Source organism: Sciurus vulgaris (assembly GCF_902686455.1).
Source record: "Sciurus vulgaris genome assembly, chromosome: 4".
Classification (NCBI taxonomy): domain Eukaryota; kingdom Metazoa; phylum Chordata; class Mammalia; order Rodentia; family Sciuridae; genus Sciurus; species Sciurus vulgaris.
The window spans coordinates 20,069,334-20,094,002 of NC_136464.1; the positions used below are offsets into that span (position 1 = coordinate 20,069,334).

The following is a 24,669-nucleotide window of genomic DNA, read 5'->3' on the forward strand; positions in this document are numbered from 1 at the left end:
ATCCCTTGAAGTGCTAAAACATGGTTGACTATCTGATTTCCCTTGGAATAGCAGTGCTATTATTGTGTGCAATTTTAGGTCTTTTAAAAAAATATTGATATATCCAGTACATTTTGGACAATATTACGAAATAGGAAAGGAAGTGGGAAGGAGAAGTAGGAAAAAGAGGAAGAAAAGAAAGAGAAAAAGGATACTCATCAGAGTTGGAAGAGGACTTCTCTTTTCATTGCATGAGGAAATAAAGTTTCAAATTAAGTTGTTTGAGGCTGTAGATGCCAATTGGAGACAGAGTTCATGTGTTTTGATTCTGCTGGTCTTAGAATGCTTTCAGCCTCTTTTAAGTCCCCTAGGTAATGTGGTGGTAACGGAGCATGGACTTGAGAATTGGATATGTTTTGGGTCCTGGTTTGTGATGATCCAGCTAACTTGGGCAACTACCTAACTCCTTTTAACTCCTGTTCCTTTATGTGTAAAATGGGAGCAGTGGACCCTCCCTTGGAGGATTATTGTGAGAATTTACCACTAATGTCCCTCCTTCAGCCATGCCACAGGGAAACCGACTGCCACCTCAAAAGCTGTTGGTGCTGGAGGAGCTTCTGTGCAAGTACTAAGCTGCTGAAATGGGAGGAACCAGCCCTTTCTATTCTTATAACAAGAGGGGTGGGAATCCTAGATGGTGCTTCAGTCTAGGTTCAAATAGTTCTTGAGCCTCAGCAATGAATGCATTGTTGTATTAGATGCTGTGCACGACTTTCACCCACATTATCATGTTTGATTGTCCTCGCACCCAGGGAGGTAAATATGGAGTGCTGTCATGTGAAAGCAGTGAAGAGTTGTGTTTGTGATAGAAGCTGAAGATTTGGGAGCTTATTTCTAAAAGCGGAGCCACATGCACAAGAGACCTTTCCATGAATCATTCTCTTTAAGTTACAATTTAAAAATTCCTGGCACTATATGGACTAATGTTACATCATGGACTAAGCCTGTTGCTCTTGGCTTTCTACTTCCCTGCGCACTTTACTTAGCTCTTGGCTGCTTCTAACATTTCTGAAAAATAAGAGACTATGGAATGAGCAGATGTTATAATACAACATTTTCTAAGTTCCCAGCTTTCTTCTTTCACTAAAAATTTATTACCATTTGTTATGTTGGTTTTGAAAAGATCATAGACACAAAGTTGTGACACTCTTTTAGTTCTCTTGGAGTGAGCCTAAATATGTTAGGTGCTGGGTTAGATACATGGATATAGAAATGACATGGTTTCTGCTTCAGGGAGAAGCAGTATACATACCTGATACACCATTATCACATTGCATTTATAGTTAGTTGTGTATTTAGCTCTAATAATTGCAAGTACTAACATAACATTTATTATGTGCCAGGTATCCTTAAGACCTTCACATAGAGTAACTAATTTAATCTTCATAAAAATGACCCTATGACTTTTACCTCCTTCATCTTTTTTTTTTAAACATTTTTAGTTGTAGATGGACACAGTTCCTTTATTTTATTTATTTATTTATTTTTATGTGGTGCTGAGGTTTGAACCCAGTGCCTCACTCATGCTAGGCAAGCACTCTACCACCGAGCCACAACCCCAGCCCTACCTCTTCCATCTTTGCTGCCTTTTGACTGCTGCCACCTCAATGACTGAGGTTTATAATTGTGACAGTCTTGTCCTGTCGTTAGCTCTAGCTGCTCCCCCATTCAGTCCCTTTCAAGGCCCTGTTTTTTTGTGGCTGTAACTGCTCCAACTGTAGTTGCTTATTGTACTCACTTGGCTGGTAGCTGTCTCTGCTCCCATAGCCCCTGACCTCAGCCATTGCCTGTTGCTGACCTCTGTACATTTACCGTTGCCATCAGTGCCCCGAACCACATCCTCACTGTCAATTGTATTATAGGGAGTTCTCTCATTGGGACTGACATAGGTGACAAAGAAGTGGTTGCCTTTGACCAAGGACACTGGCCAAGTGTGTTGAGCTTAAATGATAAGAAGAAAGAGGGGAAGTGTTGAGAGTGGTGATGGAGACTAGTAACACTTTGGAGGGAAGTAAATATGCACTGTGGTGGAGTGAGATGAGCTGCTGAGGATTCTGAGAAGGCCTAGTATGCCAATCTAGAGGAGGAGTGTAGTGATGAGGCAGGAGATGGTGATGAAGGTCAGAACGTGTAGTGATGAGGCAGGGAGCAGAGGATGTTTGACCATGTCCACTTTGCCTTTGATGGCTTTTAACCTGTTATTGAGGATTTTATACTTGCCACTGGTTATGTTAACTTTATTGGTGAGGTTAGTCACTGGTAATGTTTATACATATGACACCACTATAACTACCTAGAGTTAGGGCCATCAGAATTCTGAAGTTAGCTGGGCATGGTGGTGCACACCTGTAATCCCAGGGCCTTAGGAGACTGAGACAGGAAGATTGGTAGTTCAAAGCTGGTTTCAGCAACTTAGCAAGGCACTAAGCAACTCAGTGAGACCCTGTCTCTAAATAAAATGTAAAAAAGGACTGGGGATATTGCTCAGTGGTTAAGTGCCTCTGGGTGCAATCTCTGGTATCAAAAAAAAAAAAAAAAAAAAAAAAAATCCTGAAGTCAGAATGTGCCTGAATTAGAAGTCAAACTTTGTAAGGAAATTAATGATCTTGGACTCTTTATCAGGCACTTACTTTTTAAAATTCCAAATGCACTCTAGACCAATTAAATCAGAGTCCCCCGGGTACAGTCAAGGTTGAACCACTGTTTTGAAGAAAGCATTTTTGCTTGACCCTTTTCTAAAAATGTTAACTTGCTCAGAAATATAGTTTGAAGATATGATAAATTTTTTTGAAGCCCCTTAAAGGGAACAGAGTCAAATTTTCAAATGTTGGCAATCTTATGAGGTCACAGTCGGCTACCTATTGTATGATTCTGACTGTGTGACATTCTAGAAAACATGAAGCTGTGGAGACAGTAAGAAAGATCAGTTATCACCAAGGGCTGGCAGAGAGGGAGGGATGAATAGGTTGAACGCAGAATATTTACAGTGGAAATACTCTATATGGTACCATAATGGTGGATGTATCATTATGTATTTGTCAAAACCCACAGAATGTACAACGCCAAGAGTGAACTGAAGAGTAAGCTATAAATTTTGGGTGATGATGATGTGTCTTCGTAGGTTTACTGGTTGTTACAAATGTGACAGTCTGCAGAGAGATGCTGGCAGTGGGAGAGGCTGTGTGCAGGTTAGGGCACAGGTTACATGAGAACTCTGCTGTTTTGCTGTGAACCTGTAAATATAAAGTCTATTAAAAAAAGAATTGGTAAAACTCATTGTTCTACTTTGAGTTTTTTGCTAGTAGTCTATGGGATGTAGTAAAATATGCATGACCCCTGGTCTGTGTGGGCTTCTTGCAGCGTCATTTTGTTGCATAGTCCTGAGATGACAACTATGATGTTTAAGAACTGTTAACTGTTACTTACGTTTGTTGAGAGAGGGTCTTTTTGAAGAACAGCTCAGTCATTTGTGTCATCTTATGCCTTCATCATGAAGAAATGGAGTTTCTGTGTGGAGTAGTCACCAGGAGGCAGTGCTTTTTGATTTCACTACTCACATGTTTGTAAAAGCTTCAGAATTTCTAGTGGGACCATATTTAATATCCTTACTTCTTTTTAATGACTGTTATTTTTCTATTCCTATTTTGTGTTTTATAGAGCTGGTGACTCCAGCTCTGGTTTTGTTGGGCTGATAGGCTTCTCGGGGACTTCTTGATAGGCTTCTGTGGGACTTCTTGGGGCTCAGTTGGAAACCTTGGGTCTGATCCCATCCCACTGTGCTGTAGACAGGAGAACACAGCACCGAGGCCCTGGTCCTTTCTCCCTGAAGTTGCATAGCTGGGTGGTAGCAGGTGTTCCCTAGAGCAGAGACTTAAGACTTTTTTAAACCTGGGGCCTCAGGTATGCTGGGTAAGTGCTTTGCCACTCTACATCCCCAGCCTGCACTTGAGACTTGACTCCTGGTGGAATGGGCTTTCTACTCTGAATCTATAGTTTGCTAGTTGACCGAAAAAAAGAAAAAGAAAGAAAAAAAACTTTATAAAGCATACTTCTTTTAAAGCAGTCAAATTTAAGAAGCAGAAAAACACCAGAAGAAAAGATGATAATCATTTAATAAATTAACCCAGAGTAACCACTCTTAGCACTTGGGTGATTCTCCTAGAAACTCCCCTCTGCATATATACATTTGTAATTGTGAGTAAGTAAGAATAATCTATAGGTGTTCTTTGAAACATGTTTTTAATCACTTACCAGTGTTGTCTAGGCATCTTTCCAAGTCAAATATAGATCTATATGGTATTTTTCTAGGTTTGTGTAATTTTTAATGGTTGCTTAGTGAACTGTTGTATTATAAGTTTTTAACCAATTGTGTTTTTCCACTTATTTTTTACTCCTGTAAACAAAGATCAACACATATTTTTGTACAGTTGCTTATCTCCTTAGAATAAAAGTGAAAAAGTTAACCAATTTGGCTAAAACTTTCTTGCCACATAATTACCATTTGAAAGTGTTTAGGATCTGTACCACTAGCATTTCTGGCAGCTTTGGGCTTGTTCTGGTGATGGGTCAGCTGAAGATGCTGCGGGGGTGGTGGGAACATGGCAGGCACCATGGTTTGCTTTGAACCAGTCACTGAATTGCAGGGAGAAGGCTGGCTTTGGAACTAACTCTCCTATCATTGCAGATCGCAGAATGGCTCCAAAGGTGACTTCAGAGCTGCTTCGGCAGCTGAGACAAGCCATGAGGAACTTGGAGTATGTGACCGAACCAATCCAGGCCTATATCATCCCGTCGGGGGATGCCCACCAGGTATGGAGTGGCAATGGGCTGGAACAGAACTCATCAGCCTTTCCTTTTCAGGCTTTTCCCCACCATAAGGTATTTGTAGAATTTCATTTGTTAACCCACAACCAAGGGACATGTGTCCAATGGGGTCTTCCTGAATGCTCATGGAATTCACCCTGTTTTCTTTGTTTTCAGTGAATTTAACCAACTTTCAATAAATTGTGAAAGCATAAGTGGACGGACAAATTAAGGGGTGGACGTCTTGGACCTTTCTGTTACTGACATAATCCACCCCACCTCTTCTGTCACATCCTGTCCCTATCAAAATTGTCTTCCCTGAAGGGCGGGTAGAAAGTTATTATGGAGCTGTATCATGATCATAATAATGTAGGGTTATGAAGATGAATTTAAGATTCCTTAGAGTCATCCTTTGCTTAATGTCCAAGGCACTACCTTAGGTATTATACCTGATGCAAAGATGAGAATTAATTATTCCTGGTTTCTAGATTCAGTTTAGTAATAGAGTTACGATGTGCACACACATATCTGTATTACAAGGTAGAATGTGGTAAATATTCTTGAGAAAATTTGGTCAGTGGGCCATGGAAGTTTGAGGGTGGGAAGAGAGGATGATGAAGAGATTCACAAGGCAAGAAAGGCATTTGAACTAGACCTTGAATGATGGGTGGGTGGAGTTTGGATAAATAGAGTTGGGGTGGAGGTGGAGTGAAAGAATTCTAGGTAGAAGGATTAGTAGGAGTAAAGGCAGAGAAGCAGGAAGCTTCAAGTGCTTGCCAGAAACAGTGTTCTAAGTTTCTCCAGCCAGAGCCCAGAGAAGTAAAAAGTAATAATGAGAAATAAGCCTGGTGTTTTAGGATTCTTGTGCAGATAACAGAAACTGCCTTGAGGCACCTTGAGCAATGGAATGCCTTGTGAGGGCTTAGGGGCGGAAGCACTGGATTGGTACCACTCGAGGCTGTGCGTGAGGCCCCTTGGAGTATGTCTGGCAGGGCCTCTTGTAGGTGTCTGGATCCTGAGGATAGGAACCTAGCTGACCCTGGGCAAGAACTGGGTGGAGGATTTGGCTCTTGGTGCACATCTGTTTCTCTGGCCAGCAGGATAGGTTGTATAAACCAGACAACTCTGGTTTGTATCTCTTTCTCTCTTACTTTCAAGGTACCAGTCTGAGCTAGAACCTTCATCACAAATCTAGAGTCCCCAGTGAGCACTTGATGGACATTAACTCCAGATTCTGATTACTCTGCATGTGTCTATGTTTGTGTATATGTGAGAGACACAGACACACCACATGGAACAAACGTAGGAGTTGGGGGTCTACTATGATTGGAGCGGGTAGCTAAGGCAGATAAGGGTATTATGGTCAGCTGAGCAAAGATCTCAAAAGATGTCCAGTCTGGCTGACCTCCTTTCTGCCTTCCTCAAAGTCCTAGCTCACATGACTGTGACAGGGTCAGACTTGTGTTTACTTGGGGCAGCCTCAAGATTAGACCCCTGCCTGGAGACTTGGGATTTCCTGGCCTCAGGAGCAAGTGAAAGTCTGAACTGAATAAACAAAGCTACTGAATGATTTAAAACAACAGCCTAAAGGTTAGGATACCTTGATATTTAGCAGTGTTCCCCAAACCGTGTTTGACAGCATTCCTGTGTGTCTTGAAAGATATTCTGCAATAGTGCAATGAACTGAAGAGTTCTTTTTATTGTGGTAAATACATAACATGAACTTTACCATGGTAACCATTAAAAAAAGTATAGACTGTAGTGTTAATGTATGCACACATTGTTGTGCAGTAGAACTATAGAATTTTTTCATTTTGCCAAACCCAAACTGTAGACCCTTTAAATGACAACTCTGTTTTCCCTCTCCTTCCTGACCTGGTAACCATCATTCTACTTTGTTTCTAAAAGTTTGTCTACTTTAGGTACTTTATATAACTGGAATCATACAATATTTGTCTTTTTGTGACTGGTTTATTTCACTTAGCACAGTATCCTCAAAGTTCATCTGCATATGACAGTGACTGACAGGGGTGAGGTGATAACTCAAGGTTTAAAAAAAAAAAAATTAACCTGGTACCTTGCACCTGGTAGGCCAGTGCTCTGTGTAGCACTGATCCACACCCCATTGCTTTATTTTATTTTATTTTGAGACAGAATCTCATTAAGTTGCCCAGGCTAATCTTGAACCTGTAATCCTTCCACCTCAACCACCTGAGTAGCTGGGATTACAGGAATGAACCATTACGTCTGGCTTATTTGACAGTTTCTTAACTGCAGGATTTCTCAGGACCTTCAATATGTTGACATGCATTGTATAACTCTAAGACAAGGATAAAATATTCAGCATTTCTCAGATCTGAATGATTATGGAATTCCCATAGTCTTCTCAGGGGTGAAGTGGGAGATTCTAGTGTCTCATGAAATACTTTTGTCGATCTGCAGTAGCACTTTTCATACCACGATGGATTAGAACTTGCTCCGTGAAGTGAGAGGAAGGAGAGATCTGTGTGGAGAGGAGAGGCCACTGCTGATGTGGAGGTGGATGAGGTGGGGTGGTGAGCAAGCCTGAGGTGTATCAAGGGCACAGCCTATTGGCTCTTGAGCCTGGTCATGTATTGGAAAAGTAGACGATCAAACTGGAAAGGGGTTTGGTGGCCTACGAGGAAGCCATAGAGCTGGTACGTTAATGTTACTAGCTTTAGTAGGCAGTGTGGAGGTGAGGCTAGCTTGGGGAATTTTAGGGTTGGGTTTGGTAATCCCTTCTGTGTTCACTAGAAGAGATAGTCAAGATTCACCACATTTTTATCTTCACCAAGGACTGGATGAACCAAATAGGCTGAGCTGGGCATGTCTCCATTTAAGAAGGGCAGACCTTGGTTTTGTCTTCAAGGAATTTCTTTCTTCTTTTCTTGGGCCCCTCTGGTGAGCCATTTGCTGTTTCCGGTCAGTCCTAGGCCTTGGTCTTTGCATCTGGAATCAGAGGCCCGTGGATTCTCTAGGGTATGCCAGTGGTGTTCTGCATTTTCTGCCTTTCGAGCATTGGGCTGTTTGCCAAGCTAATTTGACTGCAGCCAACCTGCCTCAGGACTAGGCAGAATGGTGGGGACTGCTGTGGAGCATGTCATGTGGCAGCTGGTTTGGGATGTTCTGTTCGTCCCTGGCACTGTTGTCTGAAATCGAGATCTCCTCTGAAAGGACTCTCATAGTCTGTCATGGAGCCCGGGCTAAAGACTCTGGGTAGCTTTCAGTTATTTGTGACTAATAAAATAGGGGAGGCCTCTGTGTGGGAAGATTGATTGACCTGCTAGGGCACTAAATGAAAGGCTGAAGGCTTCTGGTTGAGGGAGTATTTGGAGGTTTTGTTGTCTTTGTGTTTCAGTTTCATTTTGCCTGGGGTTAGGATACAGTCTGTGTAATCTGTGTGTTTACTAGTCGGGAACATTTTTGTAACCAAGCTAAGCCAAGTTTATCTTGATATTCTTAGTCCTGAGTACTGTTCCCTAGCAGCTTTTTTTTTTTTTTTTGCCATTATGAAACTGGTTTTTGGATAGCTTGATTGAGAGGGTTTTTTTTTTTTTTTTTTTTAACTGAGACAGACTATTTATGTATCTTTATGGGTTACATTATGGTAATTTGATACATGTATACAGTGTATAAAATAAGTGTAATAAGGACTTTCATTTCTTCAAACATTATGTGTTGGGAATTTCATGTTCTTCTAGTTACTTTGGAATACATCATAGATTGTCTTAACCAATAGTTACCCTACTATTCTGTAGAAAAACCAGAATGAATTCCTCCTCTGTAACTGTGTTTTGGTGCCCCTTATTGAAGTTCTTTCCATCCCCCACCCCCAGTGTCTAGTGACCACTATTCCATTCTGCTCTTCTGTGGGATTGACTTAATAGTCCCACAAATGAGTGAACACATGTAATTGCTCTGTGTCTGGCTTATTTAACTTAATGTTTGTGACCTCCAATTCAATCTGTGCTGCTACCAAGGACAGAATTTCATTCTTCTTTATGTCTAAATAATAGTCCATTATTTATAGATAACATTTTCTTTATCCATTTATCTAGTGGTAGGCATCTGGGTTGATTCCATATTAAAACTGTTGTATGTTGTAAATAGTGCTGCAATAAACATGGGAGTCCAAGTATCTTTTTGTTGTTGTTGTTGGTATTGGGGATTGAACCTGGGGTGCTTTACCCTGTGAGCTGCTTTCCCAGACCCTTTTTTTAAAAAAAATTTTTTTAAATTTTGTGACAAGATCTTCCTAAGTTGCTGAGGCTGATCTAGAATTTGTGATTCTCCTGCTTCAGCCTCCCAGGTTGCTGAAATTACAGGCCTGTGTGTATAGTGATTTCTCCTTTGGATATATAACCAGTAGTGAAATTGATGCATCATATGGAGGTTCTATTTTTAGTTTGTTTTTTTTTTTTTTTTTTTTTTTTGAGGGATCTCCATACCATCTGTACTAATTTAAATTTCCACCATCAGGTGTGAGAGTTCCCCTTTCTCTTTATTCTCATCAGAATTTTTTTTTTTTTTTGTCTTTTTGATACTAGCTATTTTAACTGGAGTGAGGTGATATTTCATTATAGTTTTGACTTGCATTTCTCTGATGATTAGATGTTGAACATTTTTCAACTTGTGGGAAGTGTCTCTTTAGTTCTTTATTCCATTTTAATTGGATTATTTGTTTTATGGGGATTTAAAATATTTTCTGTCTCTGACATTAGGGTGTGGCCTGATACATCCAAAACAGTTACTTTTGGGAATGGCAGTGACACTGGCCAAACCACAGGGGCTGTTCCAGGCTCCTCTCAGCTCTTTATCTCTTATTAATGACCCTGGAATACAGAATTAGATGTCTTTTCCTTAGATGAGGAGAATGAGGCTCTAATCCCAGACAAATATGTCTTTTCAGCAGCATTCTGAAAATAAAAAGTTAAACTTGCTTGGTATTAATTGTCACTTATTGCAGAAGTCACTCTCCAGACTTCACAAACTTAACATTCTGTACTCTGGCTGTCCTCCCGTTTTTACCACCCTATTTTCCTTTTCTAATCTCTAACTGGCTTTTCTGAGGCCCTAGCTTAGGTATCTGTCCTGCATATAGAGGTGAATGTGTGCATCTCTTCTGTCTCGTCAGGGCCAGGTGCTGGGCACATGCAGAGGCAGGTAGCAGACTACCTGGGTTCGGCTGCCAGAGTTGCCACTTCCTCGTTGCTTGACATTGAACAAGTTACTTCACATTTTTAACAGTTGGGTTGAACTCTCTGGGTCTCAGTTTCTCTACCTGCAAAAAGTGGGGGGATAATGATAGTATCTACCTCATAGGACTAAATTAACTCAGGATTAATAGATGCAAAAACTTAAAGCTTATCTGTCATCTGTCTCCTAATAAGTCTTATTATATTAGCTATTATTATTATTATTTCTATTATAGAAGTGAATGAAATTTCCCTTAAGAAGATTAAAGAGTAGGTAAGTCATAGTTAAAAATGCTATAACACAGTTGGAACCTGGCAAATGTTGTAGGAAAGAACTCAGTCAGCACTGTCCAGTAGAAATATGTGAGGCATGTGTGTAATTTTTAATCTTCTTATAGCAACATTAAAGTAAAAGAAACAGTGAAATTTAATAATATATTATTTACCCTAATATGTCCAAAATATTATCATTTTGACATATCAATATAAAAATTAGAATAGGATATTTTATATTTCTTTTTTTCATACTAAGTCTTCAAATATGGTATTTTCCATTTAAAGTCATCTCAATTCAAATATGTAATTTTCAACAAGAAATTTTTGATCTATAGATTTCATTAAATTTATAGTTGAAAAAGTAGACCCACACACCCAAGTTGTTCTAAACATATTTAAAAATTTTCCAATAATTGAATCTTGACTGTCAGTTTTATTTCAATTAATTAAAATGAAATATTCTGTTTTTCAGTCATATTAGCTACATTTCAAGTGCCCAACAGCTGCATGTGACTGGTGGCTGCTGTAATGGACAGCATAGGTTTACATAAAGTATAGAAGGCATTCATAGGTGAGAGGGAATATTTTAAGCTGGCCAGGGTCGAAGGCTTCATGGAGGAAGTATCATTTAGGTTGGAATGTGAAGAGGTAGAATTTGGATGCATGGAGAGAGAGAGGCATAGAAGACATACCATGAACAGTCTTTGAGATAGGGGAATGGGCATAATAACGAGCGTGAAGAAGCCACAGAGAAACCTGTCTAGCCATGGGTGGCCTTGGTCCCCAGACAGGAGTTTGGGTTTATGTGAGTAGGGACCCCTTAAGGGTCTTTGAAATGAGAGTGACATGATCAGCAGGAGCCATGTGTAATATGGATTGGAGAAGGCATGCACTGGGAATTGGGAAACCTGTTCAGAGGCATTGTAGGATCCCAGAATCTGGGAAAAGAAGGCTTGGATTTGGGTACAGCATTAGGAGCAGAGAAGAGGAGAGGGACTGGGAAGAGAAGTAGTAGAACCTGGATTAAGTGTGGACTTTAAATGCAGGAGGCAGAGGGGATCGGGAATTTTGGGACCCAGGGTTTTTGTGGTACCATCAACGGAAAGAAATAGGCTCTTTGTTTCAATTCCCGTGGAGAGCAGGGGCATCGTTGGGGTGACTCTATTAAGTGGGTCTCTGGGTCCTCGCCAAGATTGTTAGAACAAGAAGGAAGAGTTGGCTTTGTATGTGACCTGCACAGCAGCCTCTTCAGTAATAGAGAAGCTCTGTTCTCTGTGACTGTTCTCCTCATTGTTTCATTTCAGACTTGATTAAAGGTTAATGGAATTTCTTTTTTGGGTGGGGAAGGGAGGGTGTTGGAGAAGTGAAGGGGAATCTTGAATTCTATCCTTTGTGTACTTTCCAAAACACAAATACACCCACACACTGTTCCCTACTGCAGATAAACGTACCCCAATTGCACAATTATGCAAGGACTTGGCACTCCAGTGGTCTGCTTCTCTCTGTCCTCTACTCCTCTAAGGATTTATTTTTTTAAAACTCAGAACAAAGGTTGTGGTATAATGAATTTAGGCCCAAGGGGACTTTTAGAGTGTGACTTGTCCTTTCTCTCTGGTAATCTGGAGGCTTTCATGTAGTGTCCTAAGTGAATCACTGGGGTTTATGGGCACCATTGGCTCCAAACCAGGAGAATATTGGTTGGGGCCAGAGCTGTGCAAGCACTTCCTTTTAGAAATCCCAGTTCCTCATCCTTCCCATCTGAAAGGCTCCATATTAAATTCTTGGGCTTGGCTTATACAAGGGTCACATTTTTTGGGTGACTCTGCCAATATGTTTGTCTATGTTTATGGTTCCTTCTTCTGGAAGATAAGAATCAGATTTTCCTAAACTTTTTGAACCCTTGTCTATTCCTCCAGCTTCCAGATTTATTTTTGTTTTGTTCTTCTTTAATAGGCTTTCTCTTAGGAGGGGTAGTGAGTTTATCCACTGTGAACTAGGCTAATGCAAGTAGTTGTAACCCACCTTAAAGTGTCAGTGGCTTGATACTGTGAAGGCTTATGTCTTCAAGTACAAGAGAGGATATTCCTGGTTGGGACCCAGGCTCTTTCCATCCTTTGTCACTCCTACTGTAGCTGGTAGAAGGAAAAAGGAGTATGGAGAGGGAACACTCATATTGAAGTGCCCTGACCCAGACATCACTTCCCATCTACATTCTATTGGTAAGAACTGGTCACATGACCCCACCAAGATGCAGAGGGGCCTAGGAAATGAAGTCCTAGTTGGGCAGCCACTATTTAGTGACTCTTCTACACTAAGGTAGAAGTATGAATCTTTGGATAACTATTCATTTTCCCACATACTTTGACTTGGTTCCATTTAGGAGAGAATAAGAAATTGCCAAAGGCTGGGAGTTACCTTAATATTTGGGCACAAGGAATCCATGTCTTCATTCACGATTTATACTCCAGTACTTCCTATGGACAGTCATCCATCTATTCATTCCGTTCCATTTTCATTGAGAACCTCCTATGTTTGAGGCACATGCTAGGCTTATGGGAGTGGAGGGTCAGACAGGGAAAGGTGTCATTCCAGAATGTGCTCTGGTAACCTCAGTCATGCTTGTCTTGGCACTCAGCCATCAGCCTTCCTTGTCCTATTGCATATGCATGTGGCCATAGTGACCACTCTCCTTAAATCCCAGCTCTGGTCTTCAAGTGTCTCTCTAGAACTTACAGGATAAAGTTCAAGCTTAGGGTGAGATTTGAGGTTTTTGACCATGTCTTCAGATTGCCTTGCCAGAAATCTCTGCTGCTTCCTTGAACTTCCTTCCCTGTTGCCAGCCCAGTAGGCTTGCTACCTCCCCGAGACCCTCTTGCCTTTTGCTTCTGTCCTTCTCATACCTTTCCTTCTCTCTGCATTGTCCTCTTGCTCCTCACCTGTCCATGGTGGAATCATGGTCAAACCTCTGAGTGTGGCCTGATGGATTTAAGGCAGACCTATGTGTCCTTGAAACTATAGCAAATTTTGTATTGCCTATTCAGCATAGTTTATGTGGCTGTGCGTTAGTGCTGTTGTTTCGTGGAATACCTGTGGTATTTTGCTGGCCAGTTTCTCTGCTCTAAGAAGGTATTTCATTAGGTTTCTTACCGAATCTGTCTTATTGCCTGGTGCAGAGTAATATGTGCTGTAGTCCATCAGTGCTGAGTGTGTGCTCACTGCTTATCTCACATATTACCCCTCCACTGTGGCCATTCTCATCTTCCCCATTTTACAGATGGGCAGGTTGAGCCCAGGATATGCTTAGCTCATGAACCTGGAGACAGGCTTGAATGTGGGTCTGATTCCTGGTTGTAGGAGATGTTAGTTGCATGGCTGATGATGGTAGAGGCAAATGTGAAACATACTTTGTATTCCTGTTCTCTGAGAGTTCATAAGCTAATTGTGCAGACTAGATGTACACAACCTCTGTTTGAGATTAGAGGAGGTGGCTTGACAGCATGGCATGGATGGGGACTTTTTTTTTTTTGACTGTGCTGGGTCCAAACCCAGGTCCTGATGCCTGCTAGGCAAGTGCTGTACCACTGAGCTACACCCCCAGCCCATGGGTGGGGGCGTTTACAAGTCGGACCTGGATTTAGATCCTGGCCCTGCCGTTTATAGTGGGGTTTCCTTGGGGAGTGAGTAATTTTTTCCTCTGCACTTCATTTTTTTTTTCTTTTCATGTGTAAGTAGGGAGGATGGTTCCTTCCAGAGCTGCTGTGGGGTTAGAATGATAGGAAATGAATATAGTTATTGGCAACTAACAAGTGTTTAGCCCAATATCTTAGGACATATATAAGTTTTCAAAGCATGGTGTGGATAAATACCACGTGGATGGTCCTATAAAATTCAGAGATGTGGGAGACCTCTGAAAGCTGGAGTGGGTCAGAAAGCTTTGTGGAAAACCATGTGTTTGAACCAGATTTTGAGAGAAGACTAAGGCATTTTCTTCCTTCCTTCCTTCCTTCCTCCCTCCCTCCCTCCCTCCTTCCCTCCCTTTCTTTCTTTCCTTCCTTCCTTCCTTCCTTCCTTCCTTCCTTCCTTCCTTCCTTCCTTCCTTCCTTCCTTCCTTCCTTCCTTCCTTCCTTCCTCCTTCCTCCCTCCCTCCCTGCCCCTCTTGTAGTTTATAAATGTACTTTATTTAGTTGTGTTTTATTTATATTGTTTGAATTCGATGCCAGCATTTAAAACTTGGGTGATTTCTCACGAACATGTATATTTCTAGCTTCTCTTGAAATATCCAAGGTTGATGACATGTGGCCTGAGTCCCAGCAAGACAGGAATGAGAGCTGAGTAAGAGTTGCTCTCTTTAGAAAAGACGCCCTTTGTCCTGCTTAACTCGTTCGGCTTACGTGCCTGAGGTATTGGAGTTTGAAATTCCAGTTATAATCCCTTTGGATCTTTTTCCTGTTATTAGTTTCCTGCCACTGCTATAACTTAAGTACCACAAACATAGTGCTCAAAACAGCACAAATTTCTTCCTTCACAGTTCTAGGGGGTCTGAAGTCTGTACTGGGTCACTAGGGCTGCATTGCTTCTGAGGCTCCAGGAGAGGACCCACTTCTCTGCCTTTTCCAGCTCCTAGGGGTGACCTTTACTCCTTGGCTCATGTTCCTTTTTCCATCTTCACAGAGATGGTTAAGGTTTTAACTGGGCAGAGGAAAAAGGTTCAGCTCTCCTCTGCTTCTGCTTTTATTCTGTAGATATTGGTTGAGGACCCTACAGCATGTCACCTGTGTTGTGTATAGCCACAGAGACAACCACTGTGGTGTGATGGAGCTTACATTATGGGAGGAACAATATATTAAAAATGTTAATTGTAAACTAAGAGGAGAAAAATTTAGAAAACGAATTCAAAGTAGCCAGGTGACTACATTAGCTTGGTAGTTCAGGCAGGTGTCTCTGTGGAGGTGACATTAGATCTGAAATATAAAGTGATCATGACCAAAGAGAGGGACCTTTATAGAAACAGGAAAGAACATGTGCAAAGGTCCTGAGGCAGCAAGGAGTTCAGGATGTGGAGAGAGCAGAAAGGAGGCTGGTATGTTTGGAGCATTGTGAATGGGAGTGAGTCCCAGGAGAAAGCAGGGCCAGGTCCAGTGGTGCCTTGGGGACCAGGCCAGAATTTGGATTGTATCTTAAGTGTGCTAGGAAGCCATTGGAGGATTTTTTATTTGATCTAATATAAATGTATGTGTGTGTGTATTTTTGAAAGACTCCCCTTGAGTATGTGTGAAAGCTGGATTATAAGGGCGGTGGTTCAGGTAGAGATGATGGAGGTTTGTACTGAATCCTGTTATTAATGATAGAAGTGGGAAATTTTGGAGAAATGTCACCAGCTGTGTTTCTTTGTGCCTTTTTCCTAGCATGCTTTAGGCCCTTTGCAATGCTCTGGGAAGAATGTCCCAGGCCCTGCCAGCTTTGTGGCTGGGGAAGAGTGGAGACTCAGGCCCCATGCTTGCCTGGCCTCTGTGTAGTCTGTTGGTGTGGAGGTGAGGCTGTGGCCAGTCTCGCTCAGCCATGTCTTTCTGGCACGTTGACCACTTAGGTCATGTCTGGTTCTTGCCTCAGACCTCGGCTAGATCCCCAACTGAACATGTGCATCTGCTGTTGATTCTGCCTCCCTTCAGAGACAGCCTGCCTTTCTGATGGGAAGTCTGGATAACCCTGTGGGTTACCTGTCCCCCACTCTCAGATTTGTCCAGCCAAGGGGGTGGGCTTCCTGAAGAACTGTGTCCCTGAGCAAAAGTGTCCCACCAGATGAGATGAGCACTGCCTTCTCTAGCAGCTAGAGCCTTCTCACTCTGTGACACTGGGAGATGGGCCTGAGTCTGTGGAGTCTTGTTGTCAGGTGAGAGGAATTCTCGCTGTGTACTCCCCATGTGCACGGTGATTTTTAGCACAAGTTATTTTTGTTAGCTTTGTTGCCCCAGTCCCTAAGAGACTTTCCCACTGTTCAGGAAGAAGAGATTAGTGATCTCAGCTGTGGCATCCATGCAGCACTTATAGGTTTCAGGCAAGTTTTGAGACATTAACTCACTGTCCCTCCCCTTAGTACTTTTATTATTTAAAAAAAGAAATTTGTACCCAGTGATCACTGGGTTAATAAACAAAGATTCTAAGTGGGTACAGTGGTACATGCCTGTGATCCCAGTGACTTGGGAGGTCTGAGACTGGAGGATGCCAAGTTTGAGGCCAGCCTTAGCAACTTAGACTCAAAATAAAAAGAGGCGGGGATGTAGCTTAATGGTAGATCACCCCTATCACCCCCCAGTGCGTCTCTCACAACCCTCTAAACCCTATGAGGATTCTCCAGTTCATAAGTGATGCTGAGACCCTTTGTTTCCTTAGGGCTCTATCAATGGTCTTATGTTTAAGGGAAAACATGTGCCTGCAGTTGCATATAGCAGTTGGAATGATCAGCTCTGGAGAAGAGGAGCTGAGGCTATGCCAAGCTTTGTTGCAGACCATGTAGATGGGCTTGGGTGGAGGGTGGGTGTGACCTGGAGGACCTTCCTCCTGCATCAGAGTTCTATCTGCTGGTCCTTGCAGCATCTCCCTGGAGGGGTCCTGGGCTGGTCTCAGGGTGTAATGTGGCTGCCTTGGTGAAAGGGCCAGTTCTCACCTATACTGTGGGAGTGGAATGTGGGCATGTATTTTTCCCCCATATCATGTTGTCTGTTCCCCAAATGCCTTGGGCTCTGGACAGCAGCCCCATACCTCACCATAAGGGTTCTTAACCGTACTGAGTCCTTTGGCTTGGGAGAAACCTGCTCACAGAAGAAGCAGCTCTGGATGTTGAAGAAATGACCTCAGATCCTGGCCCACCATCTCCCTGTCAGTGGGCAGGTTACTTAAAGATTGTCTCTTTGAACCTTGTTTTTCTTACTTGCTATCTGTCTTATACTGAAGAGTTGTCATAAAGGCATGAGAAAGGTGCCATGTAGGTGTCAGGCATAGGGCTTCAGAGTGGAGGCCCTGGAACTGGTGGCCTAGGTTCAAATCCTACATCTGCTGTTGACCTGGGGCAAGTTACTTAAGCTTTCTGTGCCTCCCTGGCTATTACTGTAAGTTACACATATGCCTCCTAACCCCCAGCCAGGCGGGAGGACCTTTTACTTTCTTCACCCGCTAGCCCCTCCACTCAGAGGCAAGGGGGTTCTCAGTGGGGAGGACCTGGTTTTGGACATGGTGTTTTCTTTTGCTGAAGCCTCCTGGGTTGGAGGAAGCGTTTCCGCTCATTCCCTAACAGGAAGGGACAGGGCCTGCGTGGGAGAGACTGGTGATGTTTCCTTGGAGGGGATGCAAACAGGAAGTTCAGAAACAAGCTAATTTCTAAAGAGACTAGAGTTAGAGAATTATTGGTGCTTAAAACAGAAATTCAGTTCTACTTTTTGGAAAAATAACAGATGCCTAAATGTCAGTGACAAGGGAGGGGAGAAGACTATTGGTTTGGTTTTTGAGTGAGATCTTATTGAGGAAAGAGCAATTTTTGTCAATTAAAAAAAAAAAAAGTTGAGCTTGCCTTTCTAACTGGACCATTGGCTCCTCCAGGGAGGTGCCAAGGATTCCCTGTGAGCAAGACTCATACTGATGTGTTGTCATCTGTTTTCCAGAGTGAGTATATTGCTCCATGTGACTGTCGGCGGGCCTTCGTCTCTGGATTTGATGGCTCTGCTGGTGAGTGGCTGAATTCTCTCTCTCTCTCTTGTGTTTTTGTTCACCTCCTCAAAATAACTGAACCAAGTTTCAGCCTATGACATGGAACCAAAAAGAAAATGCAACCAGAGTTCCCATTGAACCTCTGTGGAAAGGTGTGAATTCCCAGCCTTTCCCAGCTCAACAAAGTCACCTTTTGGTGACCTTTTGTTCTCTGAGTTCTCTTAGTTTCAAAGTTTTTTTTCTTTTTTTTTTTAACTTTTATTAAAAAAAGTTTTTTCGAACTTCTTATTGAACATGGAATACACATAGAAAGCAGTATCAATTAAATGGAATGTGTCTGTGTAACTAGCACCCCAAACAAGAAGTGGGACTTTAATGGCACCCTACGACCCCTGTTCTGACTTGTTGGTCCTGCATAATTTTCCAAGTGTTTGGCTTTTGGTTTCTCTGTTTTCACTGTTGACTTAAATAACAAAGGGTAAGGTTGAGCTTCATTGGTATTCTGCCCTAACTTTTCCAAAATTGTTGTGCTCTTGAGAATTCAGGTGGTTTTCCCTTCAGGCTACCAGTCCTTAAGCCAGCTGGGCACACACAGTGCAAGCCCCTCTCCCCTTATGGGTAGGATGCTGCTTCCTTTGGCAGAAGCACTTGTGTTGTTTGGCACATCAGGATTGGATTTGGCTGATACCTCTGCTGAAAACCCTCAGGCCTGTGGAAATTAAGGACAGGTTAGAGGTGGGAGGCACAGACTCCTGACTGATGACTGCTGAGTCACTGGGAACACTCAGGGTTCCATTGGCCTGTCTCTGGGAAGGATGAAATGCCTCCTTTGGGGTGTCTGGTGGAGCAGAATGGCAGTGACCACCGAGCAGAAATTGTCATTAGTTGGAAGACCATTTTGGCTATAGGCCCATACTTCTCATTTCTTCTGGCCTTAACCTCTGTGGCACATGTAGGATCCTTTCTGCTCAGGGGCCAGTGCCTTAGCAGCCTGGACCCCTGACTGCTTCCTTCAGAGCTTGACCCACAGCTGGTTCTTAGTGTCACTGCTTTCTGGCCTGAGTCAAGGACCCGCCTGCCCCACTGGGACTGTCCTTTCACAGCTCTCACCTACCTGCTGCCATTTTGTGGAACTTCTGGATGTGGTCAGAAACCTTTCTTTTTTCTTTGCTTCTGTGCTATAGGCACGGCCATCATCACAGAGGAGCATGCAGCCATGTGGACCGATGGGCGCTACTTTCTGCAGGCTGCCAAGCAGATGGACAGCAACTGGACACTCATGAAGATGGGTGGGTAGAGGCATGGTCAGCCCCATTTGAGTTGACCTGATCTGGGACTTGGAGTTCCTGGGGACTCTTGGATCTTAATCTTTTATTACATCATAGATCCTTTTGAGAATTTAAGGAAAACCAAGAAACTGACATTCCTCCAAATCTGTACCATTGCACATTCAATTTTGGAGGGTTGTGGTTCAGGACAGTCATTTTACAGAGGGAAACTGAGGGCTTTTCTCTTCGGGGTCCATAAACTGTAGGTATTGTGTCTCTTAGCACTTTAGGGTTAAAATGGCAAAGGAGCAATTACTGTCTGCCTGTTTGTTAAAGTAGGGATATGACAGGTTGGGGGTGGCGGGTGAGTCACTCTCCCTTTCAAGCCCCTCTCTGGTTTGTTCTCTGTCCTAAACCTATTTTTTCTCAGGTGTGTCCCCTGTGTAGGAAGATTCTGGTGGGTTTTGTTGGCCAGTGAGTGATTCACCCACAGGGTTTTGCCAAAGATTTATCTGATAGGAAATGATGTGACTTCATCCTGCAAAAGTTACACCAGGAACCCTAACAGAAACTTTGTTAATATAGTGACTTGTTTAGTGGTTTGTAAAACAATAGGAAAGAATCAAATAGCAAAATATGCCAGCCTCCAGGCAGCTTTTCAGAATTGGGATTCATGAGCTCATTTTTTTATAAACCTTTGAACTTCCTTTTGTGGCTATGTGGTTATGTCAGTAGTCAGTAGAGAAAACAGTAAGGATAAAGACTGTTACAGAAAATGTGTACATTACTTTACATACACATGGATGTTAATTGCTTAGTAAAAATCTGGTTTAAAAAAGGGTAGATAGAGTAGATAGGACTGTATTAAAGAAAAATTGGAGTGTAAAAAGTATAGTTCCCCTTAGGAGTTTATTTAGTTTCTTTTGAAATCTATTTAGTAGAAATAAGAAGAAAGGGCTGTCTCTCTCAGGAATTGGAACGCCCAGGCCGTGCTGCCTGCCATGACAGCAGTCTCCTGTGTGTCCTTTTGTAATCTTAGGAAAGATTTCTTTGTGGCCAAGGCTGTGCTCAACTCTCCATTCAGAGGCCAGCTGTGGGCCAGGGGCCTTTTCTCTGTGACCCTGACCTTGTAGAAGAGGGGAAGGCATTGGTGGCGTGTTGTCCCTCTCCCTTCTGTGTGATGTGAGGGAGGATCCCAGCAGCTGGCCTTCACCAGATCACTGCCCAGGTTCTGGACAGGTGACTAGTGATGGGGAAGTGACTGAATGCTGATGAGATCATCTTTGCAACATCACCATTCATGTACCCGCATTGCAGTGATCCCAGGATGGTGCTTTGCCAGGAGTTGAATGTCAGTCATGCTTTTTTCTTCTTTCTGTCTTGCCCTTAATAGGTTGGGTGAGTTGCATTGTCTGGAAATTGTTTCTCATCAGTTCTCCTTCCCTAGGTCTGAAGGACACGCCAACTCAGGAAGACTGGCTAGTGAGTGTGCTTCCTGAAGGATCCAGGGTGGGTGTGGACCCACTGATCATTCCTACAGGTGAGTGACCTTGGTCCCTTCCAGTAAGGGTAAGGAAGTGGCTTCTAGATTCCTCTTGATCCTTGTTTGTTGTGGGATGTGGAGCATTTGGGAGCTTAGCATGACTAGGTGTCATAATAGAGGTCACGGTGAGAGAAGAGTTCTGAGACAGAGAAGAGGAAGGCCATCAGTGGTGAAGATGTCCTCTAACAGCTTACCTGCTTACCTCTCACTGGGCTTTGGGAGGGTGGCCCTTCAGTGTGGGCCAGGCTTGCAGGGCCCTGCTGCCTACCTCAGGTGAAATGGTGTCCAGTTCATGGCCAGCCATATGGACGTCTTTTCAGATTACTGGAAGAAGATGGCCAAGGTCCTGCGAAGTGCTGGCCACTACCTCATTCCCGTGAAGGAGAACCTTGTCGATAAAATCTGGACAGACCGTCCTGAGCGCCCCTGCAAGCCCCTCCTCACACTGGGCCTGGATTATACAGGTGAGAACCATGCTGTGCCCACCAGGCCCAGCCACTGCCCTCACCTTTCCTCTCACTGCCATCCCACCTCTGAATCAGTCGAATCTGAGCTGCCCAGAGGACTGTCCACTGTGGACTAGCAGGACATTTGACAAAAGCAGGGGCTTTGTTTGTCTCTACTGTTGCCATCACCTTGCCACTCACTTTGGCTTGATGTATTTTTGCAAAGCTGTTTTGGGTGACTTTTTTGAGTACTGCTGAAAAGACTCAATTTTTCATCTTTCACCTAACTGGTACTCTACTGTCTGATACTGGAAACAGAGCTTAGAGGTTTCTAGGATTTGTTTCCTTTTCTTATGTTAGAGTCTGTAGGTTTACCTTCCAGGACTGCCTCCATCTTTACCTTCTGTCTGGGTGTGGGTTTCTTGGCCTACGCGATAGTGTTAGATAGTGGTTGGTGAGCAGTGTGTTCTGTGAACCATTTGTGAGAGACAAAAGTATGGCTCTATGAAAGCAGTGGAGGGGTAGAGGGAGAGAACTGGGAGGTGGGGCTGCAGAGGAGGGAGTCTCACTGTAGAAACGAAGAGGTGCTTAGGGGATGTCTGGAATGTAGGCAGATTGCCCAGAGGGGTCTGGGAAGAAAGCATTACAGCCTAGTCTCTCTGCCAAATTTTAAATAGCATTCTCGAGCTGATCTTCAAAGCAACTGTTGCTGGTGGGGCAGCCCCCAGCTTGCTTTCCTGTGTGACACCTCACCGGAGGGTATCACTGGGGAGGATGGGTCCAGGGTCAGCTAAATATTTTCCATCAGCATGGTTTGAATTTTTTATCTTATTATTATTACTGAAGTAGAGGCTCTGACATATTGCTGTAGGAGAAAGAAGAGCAAATACTGCTGGTAAAGCTTTTATTTTACAAACATTTGCTTGTTTACTATGCATGGCAGTGTGCAAGGTGCTGGGTGAACAAGAGAGATACTAATCCTGGTTACAGGCGACTGTAACTTTAGTTACCAATGCCACTGTGGTGGGGTAGTTGGATGACTGTGGTGAGAATCCCTCTTAGGCTGCACTTTGATCCTGGGAGCAGCAGGAATGCCTTCATTGTGTCTGGCAGGCTGAGTGTTATTTGCAAGTGGTAGTCACAGGCCACAGGGAATTCCTAGGTCTTAGCACTGAAAACAATTCTTGAGGCCCCAGGAATTTAAAGTGATATTCCTGTCCTGTGAGACTAGGTCAGTTTTCTCTGCTTGGTGGTGTGTTCACATAGCTTTCTGTGCGACCTCTGTTGCATCAGTCTATAGACAGTAGTGTAATTAATTGCTGATTTTAATTGTCCTCTCTTCTAGATTAGAAATCCCATCAGGACAGGGTTTGGGTGTAGTCCAGGGCTGTAACTGCAGACAGTGACCAGCATAATCGCTGGTAGACAGCTCCACCTGGCAAGTCTAGATGCTTCATAGCCATTTGTCATATGAACAAATGAATAAACTTTGCTGGTGAGGCAGTCAGGGCTCTCGACGGGCAGGTGGCTTGTCAGAGTTGTACCTTTCTCACAGGGCTTGCATATGGGCCTCCCACCTGTGCAGGCAACATGCTTCCTGTAAGTTATGATGGTGGCCAAGTGTTTGGGATGGGTTTTTCACTTGACTCCTCTGGCTTCCTGGGATCAGAGCTGGAGTCACAAGCATATTTGTTTCTTACAGGCATTTCCTGGAAGGACAAGGTTGCAGACCTTCGGTTGAAAATGGCGGAGAGGAACATTGTATGGTTTGTGGTCACTGCCCTGGATGAGATTGCGTGTGAGTGCTCTGGTTTCACTTCTTGGGAGTGTAACCTGATCTCTCCATTGGGTCTTTGAGAATCTGTGTGTTCATGCCATTCAGGTTTCTGAGTGGCCAAGGAATAGCCTTTTGGTGACTGTGTCACCAAATGGGTATAGGAGATGCCAGTTAGGATGAAAGAGAAAGAATGACAGGGAGCAGGGGAGGGGCTGTAGCCTGGCCTGGAACAGTATTACAGCCAGGGGGCTCATGGTGAATCCATGGCTGATGCCCACCTTGGGCCCATCTCTTGGGTCTGTGACTCCTCTGAGGAAGGGCATTTCCTCCAAACACTTCCTGTCTGACAGCCTCCCTTATAGCTGTAAGAGTGGGATTTTAGGAGATTTTTTTTTTTTATACTTTTCCTGTAATTTTCCAACATCATCTCAGTGAGAATGGTCTGGAAATATTTCTACCTTAGTAAACTCAGGAACTGAAATTTCCTCTCAGGCCCTTTGTAGCAGTTTCTAAATCCTTAGATCTTAAACTGCCTCTGTGTAATTGTTCAGAACCTTCTATTGTCTTTTAGAACCTGAAGTAATCTGGTTGAAACTTCCTCTCCTCTCTGTTTTCTGACTGGATTTGACCCAGGTTGACCCAGAAGGGCACTGCTTTATCTTTTTACCTTCTTCCTGGAGAAAGAGACCCTACTATGCACAGTATCCTGTAGCTTCAGTCCCATCTCATCTCTTTAATCCCCTAAACTTGTCAGATGTGTCAGTGATTTATGTCCCTAATTAACTTAATAACTCCAATATAAGACAAAGAAACATCTCCCCTTGAGTGTAACAGAAACACATGTCCATTTTGGAAAACTGGGAGAATGCAGAGGAAATAGAAGGAAGACAAAAATCACTTATAATCCTGTTAGCTAGAGATGGTGTTAATATTTCTATGCACATATCATTTTGTTGTCTGTTTTTTTTAATATATCAGTGTGTTAAAAGTGTTATAAGTATATAAGTATGTTAATGTATCAGTGTGTTATAACTTTAAGCATTAAGTATTCCATCAAATGGCTATGCTATAAAATTTGCATAACCATTTCCCTATGTATGAACTTTGGGTTATTTACAGTTTTCTCACAATTTTTTATAATGCTTCCACCAAAATCTTGGCTCATAAATCCATATCTTGGTTTCTGATACATTTCTTCTTCCTATTTCTTTGGCTAGGGGCGGTATTATGAGTTTTAAGGTATGTGTATGGTGGAGCTTTTGACCCATCTTTTTTACCCCTCACCAGCCCCAGATGCTGTCATTTTATAAAAAGCGCTAATGAGACAGATAAAAACTGTGGTCTCACCGTTGTGCTTCAAGAGGCTGTTATGTTAAAATGGAGGCAGCACTTTTTGTACTGGGGCCTTTTTGCCTTCTGGTTCTCCTGAGAGCAAACATTTGGGAGCTGGAATCCCTGAGACCAGAACTGTGTTCTCTGCTGGTCCGTCTAGTTTCTCAAATGTTCAGTGACCTCACTAGACCCCAGACCCTGGCTGAAGGCGGGTCCTCCACCCATTCTGGTAACGGCAGACTGTGGGTGGCCTGCAGGCTCCAGTTTC

At 43.1% G+C, this 24,669-nt stretch overlaps 1 protein-coding gene and 1 long non-coding RNA gene across 5 annotated transcripts in view; one reads left to right on the plus strand and one right to left on the minus strand.

The window, feature by feature from the left end:
• LOC306660446 overlaps positions 1-4,687 on the minus strand; it is a 356,489-nt gene extending 351,802 nt beyond the window's left edge. The window contains exon 1 of the long non-coding RNA XR_013763629.1: positions 1,608-4,687. This is a non-coding gene — a long non-coding RNA (uncharacterized lncRNA). The remainder of the gene's footprint in view (positions 1-1,607) is intronic.
• XPNPEP1 (X-prolyl aminopeptidase 1) overlaps positions 1-24,669 on the plus strand; it is a 50,093-nt gene that overhangs the window by 7,851 nt on the left and 17,573 nt on the right. For all 4 annotated transcript variants that reach the window (XM_079138680.1, XM_079138677.1, XM_079138679.1 and 1 more), the window contains 6 exons: positions 4,724-4,848; positions 17,990-18,053; positions 19,220-19,324; positions 20,751-20,843; positions 21,167-21,310; positions 22,995-23,090. In XM_079138680.1, the coding sequence (XP_078994806.1) occupies positions 4,724-4,848; positions 17,990-18,053; positions 19,220-19,324; positions 20,751-20,843; positions 21,167-21,310; positions 22,995-23,090 (627 nt within the window). The remainder of the gene's footprint in view (positions 1-4,723; positions 4,849-17,989; positions 18,054-19,219; positions 19,325-20,750; positions 20,844-21,166; positions 21,311-22,994; positions 23,091-24,669) is intronic.